The sequence below is a fragment of the Protopterus annectens genome, chromosome 3.part0 (genome assembly GCF_019279795.1).
Source record: "Protopterus annectens isolate FY-2018-M chromosome 3.part0, PAN1.0, whole genome shotgun sequence".
NCBI lineage: Eukaryota > Metazoa > Chordata > Ceratodontiformes > Protopteridae > Protopterus > Protopterus annectens.
This window is the reverse complement of record NC_056731.1, coordinates 847,443,638-847,463,351: the sequence shown is the minus strand read 5'-3', so window position 1 is coordinate 847,463,351 and position 19,714 is coordinate 847,443,638. Positions and strand designations below refer to the sequence as shown.

General features: G+C 41.3%; 1 protein-coding gene across 3 annotated transcripts in view; it reads right to left on the bottom strand.

Moving 5' to 3' along the window:
• Positions 1-19,714, bottom strand: part of TNFRSF11A (TNF receptor superfamily member 11a) — a 669,873-nt gene that overhangs the window by 258,360 nt on the left and 391,799 nt on the right. For 2 of the 3 annotated variants that reach the window (XM_044065186.1, XM_044065184.1), the window contains exon 5: positions 704-797. In XM_044065186.1, the coding sequence (XP_043921121.1) occupies positions 704-797 (94 nt within the window). The remainder of the gene's footprint in view (positions 1-703; positions 798-19,714) is intronic. The other variant, XM_044065185.1, reaches the window with a different exon arrangement.

Sequence of the window (19,714 nt, the reverse complement as noted above, 5' to 3'; positions counted from 1 at the left end):
GGTTGGCAAATGACAGTGCAGTTATTATTACCAAATTACTTTCATTGTATTCAACCTCTATATCTGGCACTGTAGGCACTCTAAGTTCCTTTGCTTGCCATACAGTCTGGCCCACACATCTTGCTTACTCTGACAATTATAGCCGATATAGACTGGCACTAGGAATGATACACCCAGTGCTGACCTGGCATCATTCACATGAGATGTAAAACCATGACCCCTTCTGGACGACTACAACTGACAGAAATGGAAGACCCAATGGAAATGAAGAGGAGGAGCAGAAGACCTCATTAATACCATGACCAACCATTCTCTGTGCCAGAGAATAATTCTATATAACCATACCTCACTACCCCATTCAACATACCTTTGGAACTAAATAGATTACTTGGGTGACAAGCTAGGTTATAAACTGTGTGTACAATAAGACTCTCCCAACCAAAAAAAAAATAAAAAATTTGTTTGAAAAACAAATCTCTTTTTTATTCCAACAGACAATACTTTTAAAAAATTATGTTTAGATAGAGTCTAGTACCTTATAGTTCTCCCACATATATAGTACACTTTCAACAATAAACCTGAAAAGTTTCAATAAACTTGACGGAGTTATAACATCAGCATTCAGAATTAAAAAATAAATCTAAGATACACACACTATGTTTTTGCCTTAATAAGAGTGAAAAAAAAAAAGATGTTAACTCACTTGGTCCATGGAATGCAAGCTTCCCATGATGAGGACACATTCGAAAAATAACCTGAGGGACAGCGTTCACATTTTTTACCTCCATGTTTATCTGCTGTGGATCAAAAGGATAACAAATCATAGTCAGAATAAATTTAACATGTGCTATCACAGTTTCAAAATAACAGCAAATGTCAGTGCAAAGGTATTCAATGACACTAAACGACACAACTATAAGGCTAGATCTAAGTGATATTTTAAGATGCACATGCCCTACATAACCTTGCAACCTTGCAGCAGTACACTACTGAGCCCAGTATAGAGCTCTGTTTGTATGTGCATGTTGAGGATCTCAGACAAGACATTAGTTAAACTCTTTCTTGGAAAATCGATTAATTATTCACAATTTTATGAAGGAGGATTAAAGGGCAGTATGATTCTTTTTTTGAGACTGCGGATATATAATCCATTTTCAGCATGACACAGTTTCTGTTTATGAAAAAAATGCCAATCTAAAAATATTTTTGTTAAATATTAATTTTTTGGAAATCTGAAATGCAGGAAAACTGTAAACACCTGTATATCTGAGCGATGATATGCAAAGATATGGCAATTCTAACTGGTCTTCATAGTGCTGGCTTTATGAAAACAGTGTCCATCTTCTCTATCAATAAAATAATCTTAAGCAGATTCATGGGCTAGAAATGATTCCCAGAAATGTTTCATGCACATTTTGACACTGCTCAAAATACAGTGTTTAAAGGACTTCTAAGATGGCTGTACACTGAGCAACAGCTTAATTTCATCTCTCCCAGTGTGAAAAAAGAAAGTGAGAAATAAGAGCTAGTAATTCTACCAGCTTGATAGGGTGGCCACGGTGGTGCAGTGGTTAGCATTGTCGCCTCACAGCAAGAGGTTCTCCGGTTCGATCCTCGGCTGGGGTGCCTTCTGTGCAGAGTCTGCATGTCCTCCCTGTGGTAGCGTGGGTTTTCTCCGGGTGCTCCGGTTTCCTCTCACATCCCTAAAGACATGCTGCAGGTGTGTGTGTCTGTGTCTGTGTGTGTGTCTGTGTGTGTGTGCCGGGCTGGCAACTCGACACTGTAAAATTCCACTGCCAATCATGAGCGGACAGATGATCCGCTGTGGCGACCCCTAACCGGGAAAAGCCGGAAGAAGAAGAAGAATTCTACCAGCTTGATCACATTCAGTTACTCGCTAGTAATACACTGCCTGGATACCAACGAAAAAGAAATTTAGAGAACCTGAAGAATATCAACTAGAAAAAGTGAGGAGAAAACAGAGACTGGGAAAAATTCTGCAGCTGCTCAGGAAAAAGCAGTTCAAGCTTCAACTTTGGTACAAGTGATGGCTTCAGGTAATTTAGTGGTAAATATAAAATGCATCACATGTACTCAAAGCTGATTAAAATAAATGAAAAATTGAAGGAGTATACCAACTCAAATAACAAAATGCTGGAAAAAGAAGCTTTAACTAGCTATTCAAATGAACTGATAAAACTGCAAAAATCAGAGGTTAAATTGAAGAAAAGGCTGGCTGACTATGAAACTTCTCAACAAGATCCGTTTCAAAAAATGGTAGCTTTAGAAGACAGGTCACAGAGATAAAACCTGAGTGCAGAATAGGCTAAGTAGGAAACACAAGTGTGTATCCAACAAAAAGTGAGCCCAGCAAGCACAAGGGGGCTATACTTCTTATTCCTATTCATCTGACAATAAAGCTCATTCAGAGACTTTACAAGTGAAATAGTTTCCAATGTTCCAAAGGAAAATGCTTGACAGTCAGAAAAAAGCACATGAATTGACTAAAAGAATTGGGGGGCACCTTGGACTTGAACCAGAGTGTTTTGTTGGGAGATGTAGATGAACAGGAAGAAAACCAGCAACAATGAAATCAGTGAATAAATTTGAGATTATAAAGCATCAATCACACTTGTGAAATATGACTTTGCAAGAAATAAATGGCTGAGAAAGACAGGATGTTTATTGACTTTGTTAATCTTTTTGACTATAAAGCATAAATCCCCACTTTTTGTCATTACTGTTTGGAAGGACACTAAAAGGGAGCAAAGTAAATGTAAGTGAAGACATTGTTGTTCTTAATAGTATTTGTATAAAACATTTCATGACATAAATTGCATGTTATATAATAAAGCAGCTTTGTGTAGGATGTAGTCAGGGTTAGTTTAGATATAGAGGTGGAGTGATTATTTTATTCTCTTTCTCACATAAAACAAACAAGTACTTGTTTAGCTTTATGAAATATGGGCTTTACAATGTAAAAAGAGAAGAAAGGCGGTGGTGGGGTGTAAAAGTGAAATGATTATTTCATTAGTAGAGATGAGATGTGTTCTTTTTGCATAGGTGAATGTCTGGATTAATGCCCTTGTCTTAATCTAAAAAAAAGAAGTTATGTACTCACCGTAACGTTCCATGTGAGTTGTTCATCTCACCTTCATTCTCACTGATGGGCGATCCCTGGCTCCAACTTGGCCAAATGCTAAAGCTCGAGGTCTTCAATCAGCTCATGGCCTACTCCCTATTCCATGATGCACTGGTGCTGTCCTCAGATCTTGTTTGCTGCCAACTAACTGACTAGATAAGTTCCCCCCCAAAAAATTAGTATCAAAGGATACTAGATAAGGGCTAAAGGCAACCCAACTTGTTTCATCTTCTTAGTCCACAAGACACTGGTAGGGGGGGTAAGAGGGTGAGACGTAAGAATGAAGGCGAGATAAACAACTCACACGGAACGTTATGGTGAGTACATAACTTCTTTATGTGAAGTTGTTCTATCTTTCCTTCATTCTTACTGATGGGTTAGCGTCCCAAGCACTATCTTTCTCGGGTGGCTCATGGGAGTATATTCATTAGGACAGTGGAACCAAAGGATGCCCTGCCCCTGGAGACCTTGTCCAATTTGTAATGATTGATAAAGATATGAGGTCTAGACCATGTGGCTGCTGCACAAATGGAATCTATTGGTAGTTTGGCCAGAAAAGCTGAAGATGTGGAAACAGCTCTAGTTGAATGTGCCTTTATTTTTTTATGTAATGGTGAATGGACAGAATCGTATTTAAAAGAGATACAATCTATAACCATTTTGACAAGGTGGTTTTTACCACTGGAGCACCTTTCTTAGAGTCTGAAAACGAAACAAAGAACTGTTCTGATTTTATAAAGTCCTTAGTTCTGTGTAAATAGAATCGAAGCTGCCTGTGGACATCCAACTTGAATTAGAATTAGAATAATTAGGGAAAAAAACAGGTAATTCTATAGTCTGGTTGAGATTGGTCTCTGAACCTACCCCTAGGTAAAAAAAGACAGACTTGTCCTAAGAGAAACTCTGTCATTATGAAACATTAAATATGGAGGTTTTATGGACAAGACGTATAACTCTGAAACCCTCCGAGCTGATGTAATAGCTACTAGAAAAATGGTTTTCCATGATAGATATTTAAGGTCACAAGATGAGGCCGGTTCGAATGGGGGTAAACTGATATGAGGAAGGACAAAATTTGGATTCCATGGTGTAACTGGGGACCGAATAGGGGGTCTGAAATGAGAGGTGCCCTTAAGAAAGGCGTTGGAGAGTCTGTGGGACATGATATTAGACTCTTGATCACCAAGGTAAAAGTTAGAGATCACCACTAACTGAACCCTAATAGATGCAGCAGCTGCTCCTTCATTGAAAAGTTTGGTCAAAAACTCTAAAATGGATGAAATTGTGGCTAGATATGGGTCAATATTGTTTTGAGACTCCCATATAGAAAGTCTCTTCCATTTACTAAGGTATAGCTTCCTGGTAGATGATTTATGGGAGGATATTACAATGTGCTGAGCTGCAGCTGAGAGATTTTGAAACCTGGCTATTCTAGGAACTGGAGCAGCCAAGCTGTCAATTTGAGGGTGTGAAGTGTGGGATGAAGAGCCCTTGATGAATGAGTCAGAAGATCTGGAACTGGGTCCAGGATCCAAGATTCTTCCAATAGATGAGGCTGAAAAAAGGGGAACCAAATCTGACGAGGGGTATTAGAATAATGGTCCTTCCCAGAGCCTTTGCTTTCTGTAAAACATTGGGAATCAGTGGAAATGCATAAAAGAGACCCGGGGCCAACTGTGTACAAGCGCATCCCTTGGGGAATCTCCCGTAGGGGAGATTAGAGCAAAATAGCTGCTGCATTTCGTGTTCATTGGGGTTGCAAAGAGGTTGCAGCAAGGCTGGCCACATCTGCGGAATATCCTTTCTGCCACTACTTGTTTCAGGGACCACTCGTGAGGCAATAGAATTTGCTCTGCTCAATTTGTCTGCTATCACATTGGACTTCCCCGGGATGTGCTTTGCTATCAGAAAGCACTGGGAGGAAGTAGCCCACTGCCATACTCTCAGGGCCTCTCGACATAGGGGGTAAGATCTAGTTCCTCCTCGTTTGTTTATGTACCAGACCACTTGACATGTTGTCCGTCTGAACTGCAATAGTTCCTAGAGGAAGAGAGTCTTGAAAGGACTGCAACGCTAGAAGTAGCACTCTCATCTCTAGGACACTGATATGCAGATGTGCCTCGTGTTGTTTCCACATGCCTTGGTCTGTTCTTCCCTGATAATGCCCCCCACCCTATCAGGGAGGTGTCCATGGTCACATTGGCAATGGGAGCAGGTAGAACTAAAGGGCAACCTATTGTTACTTGAGATGTTAGCCACCAGTGAAGGTCGTTCTTGCATGAGTTCGTTATCAGGATTTGATGAGACACTGAAAGTTCCTAAAAGAACCATTGTGTGAACAGAAGCCATTGTAGTATACACGTGTGCATGCAACCTAAAGGAATCGCAATGAGTGCTGCTGCCATTGTCCCCACTAATTTGAGCATCATTGAAGCTGGGGCTTTTTCTTTTGCTAGAAGAACTAGGACTTGTTTTCGTAAAACACAAACCCTTTCCAGTGGAAGTTTTACAGCCATGGAAATGGTATCTATATCTGCTCCTATAAAGATGGTACGTTTGGATGGTGATAAGGCAGATTTTTCTGAGTTTATGGTAATCCCAAACTGACTGCAGAGGTTTAAGTTTGTGTCCATTGCTAGTATGAGTTGATGCCTGGTGGTGGCGGTGAGGAGCCAGTCTAGATATGGAAACACCTGGAATCCTAAACATCTCAGGTGAGCCGTGACTACTGCCATGGATTTAGTGAACACTCTGGGGGCTGTAGTGAGACCAAAGGACAGAGCTTGAAACTGGTAGTGACTGGCTCCCAGCTGAAAGCGCAGATGATCTCTGGATGGCCTGGCCATTTTGATGTGATAGTATGCATCCTGGAGATCTATCGAGCACATCCAACTGTCTTTGCCGAGAGAGGGAAGTATCAGCTGTAGCATGACCATCCAAAACTTTGTCTTTTTGACAGATTTGTTTAGTCTGCTGAGGTCCAAAATGGGTCTCCAGTCCCCTGTTTTCTTTGCAACTAAAAAGAACCTTGAGTAAGTTCCGGATCCTCTCTGGTCTGCCGGGACTGGTTGGATGACTTTTTTTTCTAGCAACCTTTGAATCTCTATGGTTGCTTGTTCCCTGTGACTGGGTGGGATGTCTGGGATTTTTCTTACAAGGGGTGGTGGGGGTGGCAAAGGGAATGGAGTATCCTCTGGATATTACGATTTTTACCCAGTGATCGTTTAGGTTTTGTCAGGTGTCTAGGTACAGAGATAAGCATCCCCTGACTGCCTCCAGAGATGGACAGGTGGCCCTCCATTCAGGAGCGCTGATAGGACTTTCCAAAGAACTGATCTCTGTCGCCCTTATTCTATGGACCCCCTCTGCCGCGTGGGCGGCGTCTTCCATTATTACCCCCTCCTCTGCCTCTAGAGGAGGGGTCACCATTAGTGTCCTGGAAAGCTCCTCGAGTTTTATGGAACCACATCTTCCCTCTCTTCTGACCTTTGGGGTAAGGTCTGGTAGGGGTGGAAAAATGGACTACAACAGCAATCAGAGTCTTCCCATCCTGCTCTCTCCTGGAGAGCATTTTCTTCACTTTGGGTCCAAACAGGGAGGAGCCATCGAAAGGGGTGTTCACAAAGGATGACTTAAAGGGCTCCACAAAGGAACATAAGTGCATCCAGGAATGTCTCCTAAGAGCAATTCCTGTACCTGCTGCCCTGCTCGTTCCATCAGCTGTGTAAGAAATCAGACACACAGAAGAGTTTTACAAGGGAATTTAGGGTAGCAAGCTTGGAAGTTACTTCATGTGAAACTCCTGCAGATACTGCACCCTTTAGAGCATCTCCCAGCTCTTTAAGGAGATCTCTGTGCAGTCTAATAAAATGCATTAGATAGTTCACGGATCAAAGAGCAAAGGCCGCTGAACTAAACATGCGCTTACCATATCTGTCCATGATCCTACAATCCCTGTTAGGATGATGAACAGATGTAGAGATCTCTGACAACTCCTTTTTGGTGGCTGCCGCCACCACCACCATAGCAATGACTGGTACTCCTTTGGTTAGGAAAGCCTTGCCTGGGAGGAAGTCATAAATTTGTTAGGCCTCCGAGGGACAGGTTCCATGGTATCTGGGGACTCCCATGTCTTTCGAGAGATGAGTTCCATCAGCTCATCAAAAGGAGAAGACACCCAAGAGGTGGAGGGTTGAGACCCGAAAGCCTTCAGGAGAACTGACTCATCATCAGTTGGGTTAATGGGCTTCCAGCCACCCCTCTGTTTGAGGATTTCCAAGATATCTCCTAACGAGATATCATCAGAGGGGGACCGTGGGGATCCCTCTGACTCATCCAAGTCAGTATCTGACATGATGGAGTCCTGTGGGGAGCCCAGATGCTTCCTCTTGCAAAGTCTCTTCCTGGGATCCTCCTCAGTGGGAGCTTCTGGTGAGGTCTCAGAAGAGCAGGGTTCACCCAATGGGGTGACCTGAGGCTCTCAGTCTCTACATTTTTGAGGGACCAGTGAAGCAGAGGTAGACATAGGTGCTTTGGGGGAGGAGGTTGGCGGTTCTGATGATGTGGGAGCCAGAGGGGACAATACTCTCCTCATGGCATCAAAAGCCCCCCGGCTCCGATGAGAGGAAACCCCTGTATATAAAGAAGCAGGTGATCTCCCAGGTACCGAAGCGGAGGGATCTGTGCCTGAGGTAGGAGCCGAGCTCAGCTGCGCCGAAGCTCCGAGAGGTCGGTTCGACTAGCCTCCCCGAACCCAATCGGTGCGTGTTGGCTCCTAGACTCCACACTCGGCACCGAGGAAGTCAGAGTAGTCAGAACTGACAGGCCTGGAGCAGGTGTTGGCTCAGGCAGATCCACAATCATCAGCTCCGAACACTCAGACTCCGAAACCTCGAGTCAGGTCGGAGGAACAGAAGTAATGGACTGGTTCTCAGTAAAGCCCGAAGCCCCAAGGGTCGGCCCCGACAAATTCTTAGCTAGTGGCGGTGTCTGCAGCAGCCTCTGCACCACACGATCCACATCTTTATCAGACAGCCTTGAGGACCGTGAAGAGGCTATGGAAGAAGCCACTGACTGTAAAATAAGAGACTTAAGGGTAGGAGATACTGGCTCCAGAACCGGGGACCAGCTCCTACTAACAAGCACAACCGTCGGCTCCAAAACTTGTGGTGCTAAGGTACATGGTCTGTCTGATTTTTTCAGAGTCAATGAGCTTGCCTTCAGCTCTGATGCAGAAGAGTTGGAAGATTTAGAATGCTTGTCTTGGGTCTTGCCCTTATCCAATGAGTCCTGAAAAGAAGACCTGACCAGTCCTCTCGCTATCAGTTTACTTTTTCTCTCATGAGCACCCTAGTACTAAACGAGTGGTATATGGAACAATTTTCTTGGAGGTGAACCTCCTCCACACAATATACACAAGCCAAGTGTCCATCAGTGATAGCCATCTTTTGCCCACACTTAGGGCATTATTTTGAAACCTGACTTAGATTTCTCCTGAGACATATTAACAATCCTACAAAAAACAATAATCACACAATAAACAATCCTTAAAGCCTTCTAATTTAAACAGGCTGTATTTTAAAGACGGAATAGCCCTAAATAAAAAAACAGGCTCACAAGAAACTGTATCTAAGCTTTTTATACTACTAATAAGAAACACACCACACACAGATATATTTGTATATAAGCTATAACTATCAACTTTTAGAATAAATGGGAAAAGGGAGCTAAACTAAGAGAAAGAGAGAAATGTATGCTAGTCACTAAACTAACCTCTAACTACTATATAAAAGATGAAATACTTAGAAAAGATATTAAACTTGAGAAAATACTTATATTCACTGGCCAGAGCTGTTGAAACATCAGATCTGTTGCAGCAGCAAACAAGATCTGAGGGAAGCATCACTGCATCATGGGATAGGGAGTAGGCCATGAGCTGGTTAAAGATCTTGAGCTTTAGCATTTGCAGAGTCAGAGCTGAGGATTGGCTCTGAACCCATCAGTGAGAATGAAGGTGATAGAACAACTTCACATCTAGTGATTTCTGTAAGCAAGGCTTGAAAAAATATGACAAAATGATAGATCCATTAGAAGAGCTATGTTGCTTGCATACACAATGATATATTGTTTTTTTGTTTGTTTAGCATATGTTCATTGAGAATCAAGACATCTGCAGGCAATTGTACATTCTGAATGAAACTGGCAAAGACTCCTGCATGTACCTGCAAAGCTGTTAGCTGTGCTTTTTTCTCATTGCTGTCTATGTTTCCAAGAAAACAAGCTATCTGCAGGAACAAGCGATTAATCTTGAAAGTTCTGGGCATTGTTTGCTGACAGAAATGTAAAATGTAAAGGTACAAGGGCAAGCAGTTCAGTAAAAAATAAAATTTGAAATTGTTGGAAGTAAATAAGGGATAGCAACTTCCCTAGCAGCCTTAATATTTCAATGCATTTAAAAGAACACTGTGTAATTTAATTTTATTGAAAGACAGTCTGTGCACTTTTCCTTAAGACTAAAAGCTATTGTTTTGAAAGCATACAAGTTGTTTTTCACATCTGGAAGGGGAACAAAGACAAGAAAAGAACAAACAGCAATCACTAAGTGGGAGGACAGGCTGTAACATGTGCTTTAGCATGGATAACCTTAATTTTAGGTTAGGTAATGCCTGTGGGTGCAGCTGTCAATTTGGGGCAATTGTTCCTATCTGGAGGGGTAAAACTTTTTTTGTTTTAAGAAGTACAATATTTTGTGTGTGTTTGTTCTAAGTTAATAGCTTATGGGGGTATTCTGAAAATGAATTTAGTTTTCTGTCTGAAGGTTTTCATTACAACAAAAAAGTTGTGAAAATGTGACATAGGTTCAAATGGAGATGACAAGAAACAACTATATAAAAGATCAACCTGCCAAACAGTGCATGCATGTAACACAAAAGTTGGAAATACATGTTCAAAAAAGCTGTTATATATAATAGGTGGGAACAATAACTTCTTATCATAATGGCTATGCCATCTATATTACTTTGGAATGTACATGGCCTTACAGGTATAGACAAAACGGTAAGAGTATTGAATGATATTAAGAAATACAGAGTGCAAATAGCAATACTGCATGACACACATTTGGAAAGAAATGAGCATGCGAATTTGATAAAGAAAGGATTTCAGTACTGATATTCAGCAGCATGTATTAGGACTACAGAAAAGATATGTGGCCGAGCCAGGTATGGAAGTAAGGTACACAAGGAAACCTAGGGGTGGAATGCAGAAGTCCAGGAAGTCATCAAAAGAAAAAAAGGAGTGCAGGAAGAAGTGGGAAACAGAAAAGGCTGACCAGGCTAGGAAGGACTACTGGTTGGCTAACAAAGAAGCTAAGAAAGAAGTTGCTGAAAAGTGACTCAGTAAAGGGCACAAACAGACTATATCAGGTTGCAAGGCAAAGACAGAAAGATAAAGAAGATAGTCAGATACCCTTCATAAATGATGCCAGCAACAACCTGCTCACCAGCCCAGAGGACATCAAAGGCAGATGGAAGTAGTATTTCCAGCAGCTTCTGAATGATGAAAACCCCACAGAAGCTGTACTTTCCCAGAAACAGCCTACGATGAATGAAGAAGAGGAGCCCATCCTAGAAGAAGTAAGAACAGCACTAAAGAAGATGAAGTCTGGGAAAGCAGCTGGCTCAGATGAGGTTACAGCAGATATGATAAAGATGCTGGGTGAGATAGGGGAGAAATGACTCTAGAGGGTACTAATAGCAGTGCGGAGAGAAAGGCGTATCCCAGATGACTGGAGAATAAGCATACTCATGCCAATGTACAAGAACAAAGGGGACATCCACAACCGTGGGCAGTACAGAGGCATCAAACTCCTATCACACTGCATGAAAGTTCTGGAGAAGGTGATTGATAAATGGATACGCAGAGTAGTAGAATATAAGATAGGAGATGAGCAGTCTGGATTCAGATCAGGATGCAGCACAATTGACCCGATATTTGTATTGAGACATATTCTTGTGAAGAAGCTACAGATGAGGAGAGAGTCCAACTGGGCATTCCTAAACTTGGAGAAAGCATATGACAAGGTCCCAAGAAAGCTGATCTGGGCAGTACTGTGGTGGTTTGAAGTCCCAGAAACACTGGTAGAATTCGTGCAGGCTATGTACAAGGACCCAATGACAAGTATGAACAGTGTTTGACCTCACAGAAGGGTTCCCAGTGGGAGTGGGAGTTCATCAGGGTTCAGCTTGAGCCCACTGCTGTTCATACTGATGATGGACTACATTAGCAAACAGGTTGCAGGGGACGGATCAACAAAACTGCTGTATGCAGATGATGTGGCAGAACAGGCAGACTCTGAGTTAGAACTTCTGCAAAGGATTGGAAAATGGAATGCAAATCTGAAGGCACATGGGATGAAATTAAGCACACATAAGATGGTGGTAATGGCAGCAAAGTGGGGAAATCAGAAGAAGCTGAGAATAGAGATAGAAGGGAAGATGGTGGAACAGGTAATCAGCTTCAAGTATCTGGGAGGAGTAGTTGAGGAGAAGGGTAGTTTGAATGAAGAGGTCAAAGCTAGAATCAGAGGGGCTGCAGCCAACTGGCATAGAGTATCAGGTGTAATATATGACAGAAGAATGCCAAAAAAGCTGAAAAGTAAGGTGTACAAGACAATGGTATGACCAGTGCTACTGTATGATACAGAAACCTGGGCAGTAAAGGCAGAATAGTTGAAGAAGCTAGAGGTGATGGAAATGAAGTGCCTGAGAAAGATGGTAGGATGGGACAGACAAAGAAATGAGGACATAAGAGCAGAAGCCAAAATAGCTCCAATTGCAGAAAAGATCAAAGAGAACAGATTACGGTGGTTTGGGCACCTGTGTAGAAAAGCAGAAGACAATCTGGTGAGGAAGATTTGGGACAGAGAGGAAGAAGGTAAGAGGAAGCAAGGACATCCAGCAAAGAGGTGGATGGATTGTGTGAAAGAAGATCTATGACAGTCAGGCATGAGTGTTGAAGAAGGCAGGAGTATGGCAATGAATCGAGAGAGTTTGTGACAGTTAACATGATACCCTGACCCCATGTAGAAAAATGGGAAAAAAGGGTTTGATGATGATGATGATTCAGCAGAATATCAGGGACAAGGAAAAAGGGGATTAATTATACTAATTGCCAGAGGAGCTCCAAAAGGGTTGCCATCCCTCCATTTTTTTTTCCGGACTGTCCAAAAATCAAATTGTTTCTTTGGGAGTGCAGAAGACACTGTACAATCTCTGGTATTCTGTTTAAAAAAAAAGGAAACAGGCTATTGGAGTTTGTAAATCAGCTGATTTACTATGCTTTTTTACAGTAAAGCATAGTAAATCAGTCAAAAGCAGGCATCAGGAAGGAAAATGAAGGTGTTCCCCATCAGGTGATGTCATAGTGACATCACAAAACGGTTGGAATGTGGGAGGAAGAGAGAGTGGGGATGGTCAGGGTTACTGGTGCTGCGAGGGGTGTGGCCTTACTCCGATTTTAGCCACAACGAAAGGTGGCAACCCTAAGTTCCAATAGTGACAGAAGAGGAAAAAAGCCAATAATGATAGATTTGTTGAGCAAGGGGCTACAGTCAAGGGAGGAGCACTAAGCTAACAAAAGTTATATTCCACCAAAAACTGCTATTATGGAGCTTAAGAAAATGTTGAGAGAAATAATCAGCTTTCGGTAGGGAATATTACTGGAACTTGATTTGCAACAGTGTGGATCTATCTGGGGGACCTAGAAGGGAAAACATAACAATACACTGTAGATTTTGGAAGAAATTTATGAAAATATTTGATATAGAAGACATAAAATCAGTAGTATATTCTCTGAGAAATTTACATATCATTCCCCAAGGTATAACAACTGGGCTAGGCTAGATAAAAAATATATTTCACAGGAACATGTGCATTTAATTGAAAACCAACACACATCCAATAACTATTTCAGCTCATGGACCAATAAAAACTAAAATAAAAATGCAGGGTAATTACGGAAAATGAGATACTGGTGCTTTCTCACCTACCTGATAAAAAGAGAGGAATTTAAGGAATGGGTAGTGGAAATTATTTGAAAGTTAATAAGGAAGATTGAAATTTCTTCAGAAGTTATAGCTAGAAAGTGGGATAAATTGAAAATGGAGTTAAAAAAGTGTAGAAACAACAGAAAAAGACATACTTAAGAAGTAACAGAAATTATTTAGAGGGGCTTACAATGGTTAAAGTACTGCAGAATAAGGGTCATCTCAAAGAACAAGACGCACAACTGCAGAGTGGTAAAGAGAAAATAAGGGAATAGTTGGATAACATGCATGAGTATATGAAGCTTGCTGTTAATCAACTTTTTTGATAATAACTCCAGAGCTCAAAACTTTCATCACAATGACTTAGGCAACAGAAAGTAGAAATGGTTGTTACCAAAGTTAGGAAGACTATAACAAGAAATATAACCAACAATGCTGTAGAGGCATTAAATATATTTCAGAAATTTTATGAAAATCTGTATAAAGTAGATACATCTGGAAATCAAGAAAGCACAAGAGGGAATATTTATGGCAGACTTAAGTATGCTTATATTAGAGGTAGATGAATCTCAACAACCACCAATTAAGATAGAGAAGACGAGATAAGAAGGTGATGTATAATCATTCTGCAGGAATGTCTCTAGGAACAGATGGTATTCCTGTGGAATTTTGGAAGTTAGGTGGGGAGAAAGTGATAAAGATCTGTAAGGTTTTGTTTAACAGTATTTTAAAAGGAAGGGAAGTGCTAATATCTTGGACGAAAGCTGTGCTGGTTGTAATACCTAAATAAGGTAAAGACCCACCAGACCCAGCTTTGCACAAAGCCTTTTCAATTTTAATCCATGATTATAAAGTGTTAATGTCTGTACTAGCTAAAAGAATGATAAAGGTGTTGTGAAAATTGATAGATATGGATCAATGTGGTTTTGTAGGGGAGAAGCAAACATTTGACAACATTAGAGCAGAATCTAAGAAAAAAAAAACGCTGCTGTTTGTGTGTCTTGATGTAGAGAAAGCATTCGACAGAGACTTTATGAGTAGAGCAATGGAAGCATTTGCTTTCCCTGATACAATAATATGGTTAATTAGGAGGATATATGAAGGATTGGAGGCAAGAATTAAAGTGGGAGGGTTCCTCTCTGTTTATCCTCTTTCACCCTTTTCTTATTTGCTTTATATTTAGAGTTCAGATTACCAGAGCTGCTCAGAGTTTGGCATCCTTAGCCAGAGATCTGAGGTCAATCTAAACAAAATACAACGCATCCTGTGAATTCTACTAAAAATAGGTATTTTTATAACCTGATTTGCACTTTAAAATGTTTGCCACTGTTTTGCCACCTACTTTAAACTGTTTTTATAGTTTGTGACTGTGTTTTCTACACTGCCTATTTACATTACTTGAACAACTTATAGCATTGGCTAGATTCAGACTTGCTGAATCTAGACTGTTTAGTATTTTCTGTGCACTAAAGCCAGCCATCTTACATTAAGAGGGACCTCCTACAACCTTGTGGCAGAAGAATGTAGTCAAGGACCCAATCTGAGTTTGGGATTGTTTAAACAAAGGCTCAGTCTTGGGCTTTCCTATTGGGTTGGATTGTTTAAAAACTATTTTACTTAACTGATATTTAAGCACAGTGTTTGCTGGGGTTTGTGCTCAGTTTACCACAGCTGCTCAGAGTTTGGTGTCCTTAGCCAGAGATCTGAAGTCAATCTGAATGAACTCCAAGGCATCCTGTGAATTCTACTGAAAAATAAGTATTTTTATAACCTGCTTTGCCGTTTTAAATGGTTTGCTACTATTTTGCCACCTATTCTAAACTATTTTATTGTTTGCGACTCTGTTTTCTGCACTGCCTATTTACATTACTTGAACAATTTATAGCATATTCTAGATTCAGACTTGCTGAATCTGGACTGGTATTTTTCTGAGCACTAAAGCCAGCCATTTTACATTAAGAGGGCTCTCCTACACCCTTGTGGCAGAAAAGTGTAGTCAAGGACCCATCTGAGCTGGGGATTGTTGAAACAAAGGCTCAGTCTTGGGATTTCCTATTGGATGGATTGTTTAAAAACTGCTTTACTTAACTGATATTTAAGCACAACATTTGTGAGTAGCTGTGCATTGCTCAATGGGGATAGCACTGCTGTGCATAGATGCAAATGCTTAAAAAGTCAAATTTTCCCCAGATAACTTATAGGGAACACTCCTAAGCTTCCCTGCTTCTCTGCGCACAACACAGTTGTGCACTACTGCCCAGAGAGCAACTCAGCTGCGCTTTTTGATGTGCCTGTGCAGGTTTTTACCCCTAAACCTCCCACAGATTAGCTGATTTTACTAGTTCTACAGCAGAGTGAAGTCCATCAAGCCCACCCCCACCAATTATTAAAGAACACACCTGACATAATGGAAGGTCAATTTCCCACAGTTTCTCCAGCCAGCCTGATTGACATGGGCATCCTGAAGCAATATGGTAATACCTCATGTATATAGACAACCTATTACTCCTAAAACATACAAATACAATATGTGAGAGCTGTATCTATATTATGAACCTTGAATCAATGCTCTCGCTCTCACATAAAAAAACAAATTCTAAGCAGGTTGTCAGCACCCATACTCCACTTCCCACATATACCTAGCACACAACATAGAAACCCAGATATGTGGAGGTACTCACCAGAAATAAACCAAAAGAGCAGAGACCTCCCAAGTGCAATACTGATACCACAAACAGAAAAACAAAGAAAAAATACCACGGATAACAACCCAACCAATATACAGAATTTATTACTTAGCACCTTGGCTATTCAGCCTTCAAAGCGCAAACCTTCTGCACACAATACGTTCCCAACAGCACCCACTACACATAACACATGCACCAGTGTCTCATCCAATAAGCCCCTAAGACAAAACCTATCTAAACCAAATGTGTTGGTCATAGGTGACCCCACAGTGAGACATGCAGATGTCCCCTTCACTAGGCTGGACAAGGAGAAAGTCAAGGTCAGCTGCCTGTCTAGTGCCAGGATCTGCCAAATCACAAAGGCACTCATGTCTCTCAACAGCAAGTACTGTTATGACTCTGTCATAGTCCATGTTGGAGTAAACGCCTTGAGACGTACCTCACTGGACTTTATGAAGAGAGACATGACTGAGGTTTCAGATTACGTGTCCCGCCAGGTATGTCCCCAGCCCTAAGCAGCATTCTTCCTTCACTCACGATGATGCCACAATACAAACAAAAAATGACTTGACTTCAACAACTGGCTTAGCTTCTGGTATCAATCCAGGGGGATCCAGTATCTGACAGCCTGGGATGATATGGTCGACAGACCACACTACTTTGCCAGAGATGGTCTTCACCTGTCACCTCTAGGCTTTAGGTTGCTGGCAAAGGTACTTGCTTCCCCCATAGTGCCTTTTTAGGCAATATCATAACAAAATTCCTGATGTAAAAATATCCTCTAAAAACAAACTCAGTGTTATGCTGCTTAATGCTAGGAATCTAAATCAGAAACTGCACTCACTGAAAGCACTTTTCACCTTGGAAAATGCTGATGTCTGTGCAATCACAGAGACACGGTTCAATGCCTCAGGGAGTACCCCTGGCCATACAGGGCTATAATGCTTTCAACACGTTCACACCATAAAACAAACATGAAAAAAACAAGGAAGGATGAGTATCCATCTTCATTAAAGACAAATCCACCTCAAGACTTGTTAAACAGTATGACTCCCTAATCCAACTAACTGTAGGAAAGACTCCCCCTCCACATTATTGTTTGCTATAGGTCCCCCATCATGAACCACAAAAAACACACAGCCTACCTGGACCTACTTAAGTCACTCATGGTACAGCCAAATACTCTGGTCATAGGTGACTTTAACTATCCTTCCATCAACTGGATAAAATATATGAGCACAAACTCGCTCACCCAAAGGTTCCTGGACTTTGTTAACACAAATGTTCTAGAACAGATATAGTAAGCACCCGCACAACAGGTTCGAACATCCTTGACATAGTGCTCACTAGCATGGGAGATTGCTGCACCACCCTATGTGTGGGGTCCTCCCTGGTAAACCCCGATCCAAAGCCAGTCTCATTTGAAGTAACAATCATACATGACCGACCCTCAGGAGCAAAAAGGTTAAACATTTTCTCCAAAGCAAACTATAGCCTACTGAGAAACGGTGTCAATAGTTTCAGACCCCCTGGCAACACTGACAGCAATGACCCCTACTCTGAGACATACACAAATGGTTTGTATAAACACCTATATAAATGTATAGACTCAGCCGTAGTAGAACGGATCAAATCAAGACTCTCACAAAAAAAAAAAATAAGCCACCCTGGTGGACATCCAGCATAAATAGGTTATACAATAAGAGAAAGAAACTGTTGTCAAAAAACAAGAGGGAATGGTCCCAGCAGAGGAAGAACTCCATCCAAAGCATACATAAGCAGATTAGACATCTTGTAAAGTCCTGTAAAGATAATTACAAAACTAAATTAGCATCCCTAGCCAAGGAAAATCACACAGCATTTTTTAGCTACATCCAAAATGTAAAAGGGAAGGCCCAGATTTGTGCCGAACTAGTAATGGATGGTACCACTCACACTGAACCTGAGGACATCACCAACCTACTGGTGGACAGGTCTGGTGAAAACTTCACCCCCCGTCCCCACCAATCATACCCCACAACATACCTGTCACCAGTCTTCTACCTAGTATCTCCAGACAGCAGGTCATAGCTGCACTCCCCATGGCCAAAAACAGAGCCTCTATGGGACTGGAAAACATCCCAGGATTCCTATTAAATGATCTAAAACAAGAGTTAGCAGAACCACTGAGCATGCTCTTCAATCTCAGTCTAAGCACTGGCTTTGTCCCAGCTGAGAGTTGAGTGCAAAACAGCAACCACAATCCCCTTATACAAAGGGGGTCCCCTCAACTGACCCTGGGAACTATAGACTCATAAGCCTAACCAGCCTCATCTGCTAGGCCATGGAGAGAATCATCATGGACCTGATCAATAAGGACATAGGTGACCTTCAAACTCTTGACCCAACCCAGTTTGGCTTTGTTAAGGGCAGATATTGACTGCTAAACCTGGTGGACTTGTTCAAGAATGTCACTAAGGCCCTGGATGAAGGCAAAACAGTTCACACTGCCTATCTTGACTTAGCCAAGGCCTGTGACACAATCCTCCATTTAGGCATCATTGAGAAACTCACCCAGCTGGGGATTAACCCTTATGTCACTAGATAGGTTGCTCATTGGCTCAAAAACAAAACACATACGGTTAAAACTGGAGGTGCCACCTCTACTAGCAGACCTGTTACCAGTGGTGTTCCACAAGGATCTGTGCTAGGCCCCCTTCTGTTTGGTATCTATTTTTCAGAAGTCCAGGCAAAACTAGATGCCCTATGTCTTACCAGGTTTGCTGACGACTGCAAACTGGATGCAATCATCAAATCCCCCAGAGATGTTAACATACTACAAAATTGTCTTACACAGACAAATGATTGGTGTCAAAGCCACGGACTTAAACTAAATGCAAAAAAATGCATTATCATCCCCTTCAGCAAAGGAGAAACCCCTGTTAATTACAACAATAAGTTAAAAGCCAGTGGTGAGGGATTTAGGAACACAAGTTGATAGCAGCCTTAACTTTGATCATCAGGTGTCCACAGTAGTAAGGCAGGCTTTCTAAATTGCACAACTCATAAGCAAGGGTATAGCATCCAAAGTTAAGGAGGTTATAACTTCCCTGTCTCGGCTCTCATCAGACCAATAGTAGAGAGCAATGTTCCTTTCTGTATGCATCTTACCAGACATCTGCAGCAAATGGAGAGACCTCAGAGGTTTGTCATCAAGAAAATTCAAGGCCTACAACACATGACCTACACGGATGGACTGAAGGCCCTAGCACTTTACTCAGTATCGTACAGACTGGTTATGATCCATAGGCAAAGAAAATAAGGGGAAACAGGACACACTGCCTGGTTCTTCTGGTTCAAGGATATAATTGGTATGGTAATCAAGAAAAGTTGGCTTTATTTGTAGATGATATTATTTTGTACCTGATAAATCTAGAAAAGAACATCTAAGCGTACTGGAATAGTTTGATACAGTTTCAAGTCCTTTACAGATAAAATTAATGAAGATAAAACAAGACTATAGCCAGAAATTATGTACCCATATATGAATTGATTCAGCAATACCCATATTTATGAGGACATGATAAGATTACGTATTTAGGAGTTTGGAGTAAAAAGGCTTCTGTTAGGGCAGCTAAAGGATATGTGGGAAGTGACTAAACTAAAGATAATACAAAAACTGAAAACTCTTGTCCATGTTAGTCCCTTTAGTTCTATATACAGGTCAGGTATATTCTTATCAACCAGAGCAGAAGTTATGGACAATAATTAATAAATAGAGTTGAAGGAATTTATATGGGAGAGGAAGATGGATAACTTGATCATTCTAAAAGAATCAGATGGTTTAGGGTTACTAAATTT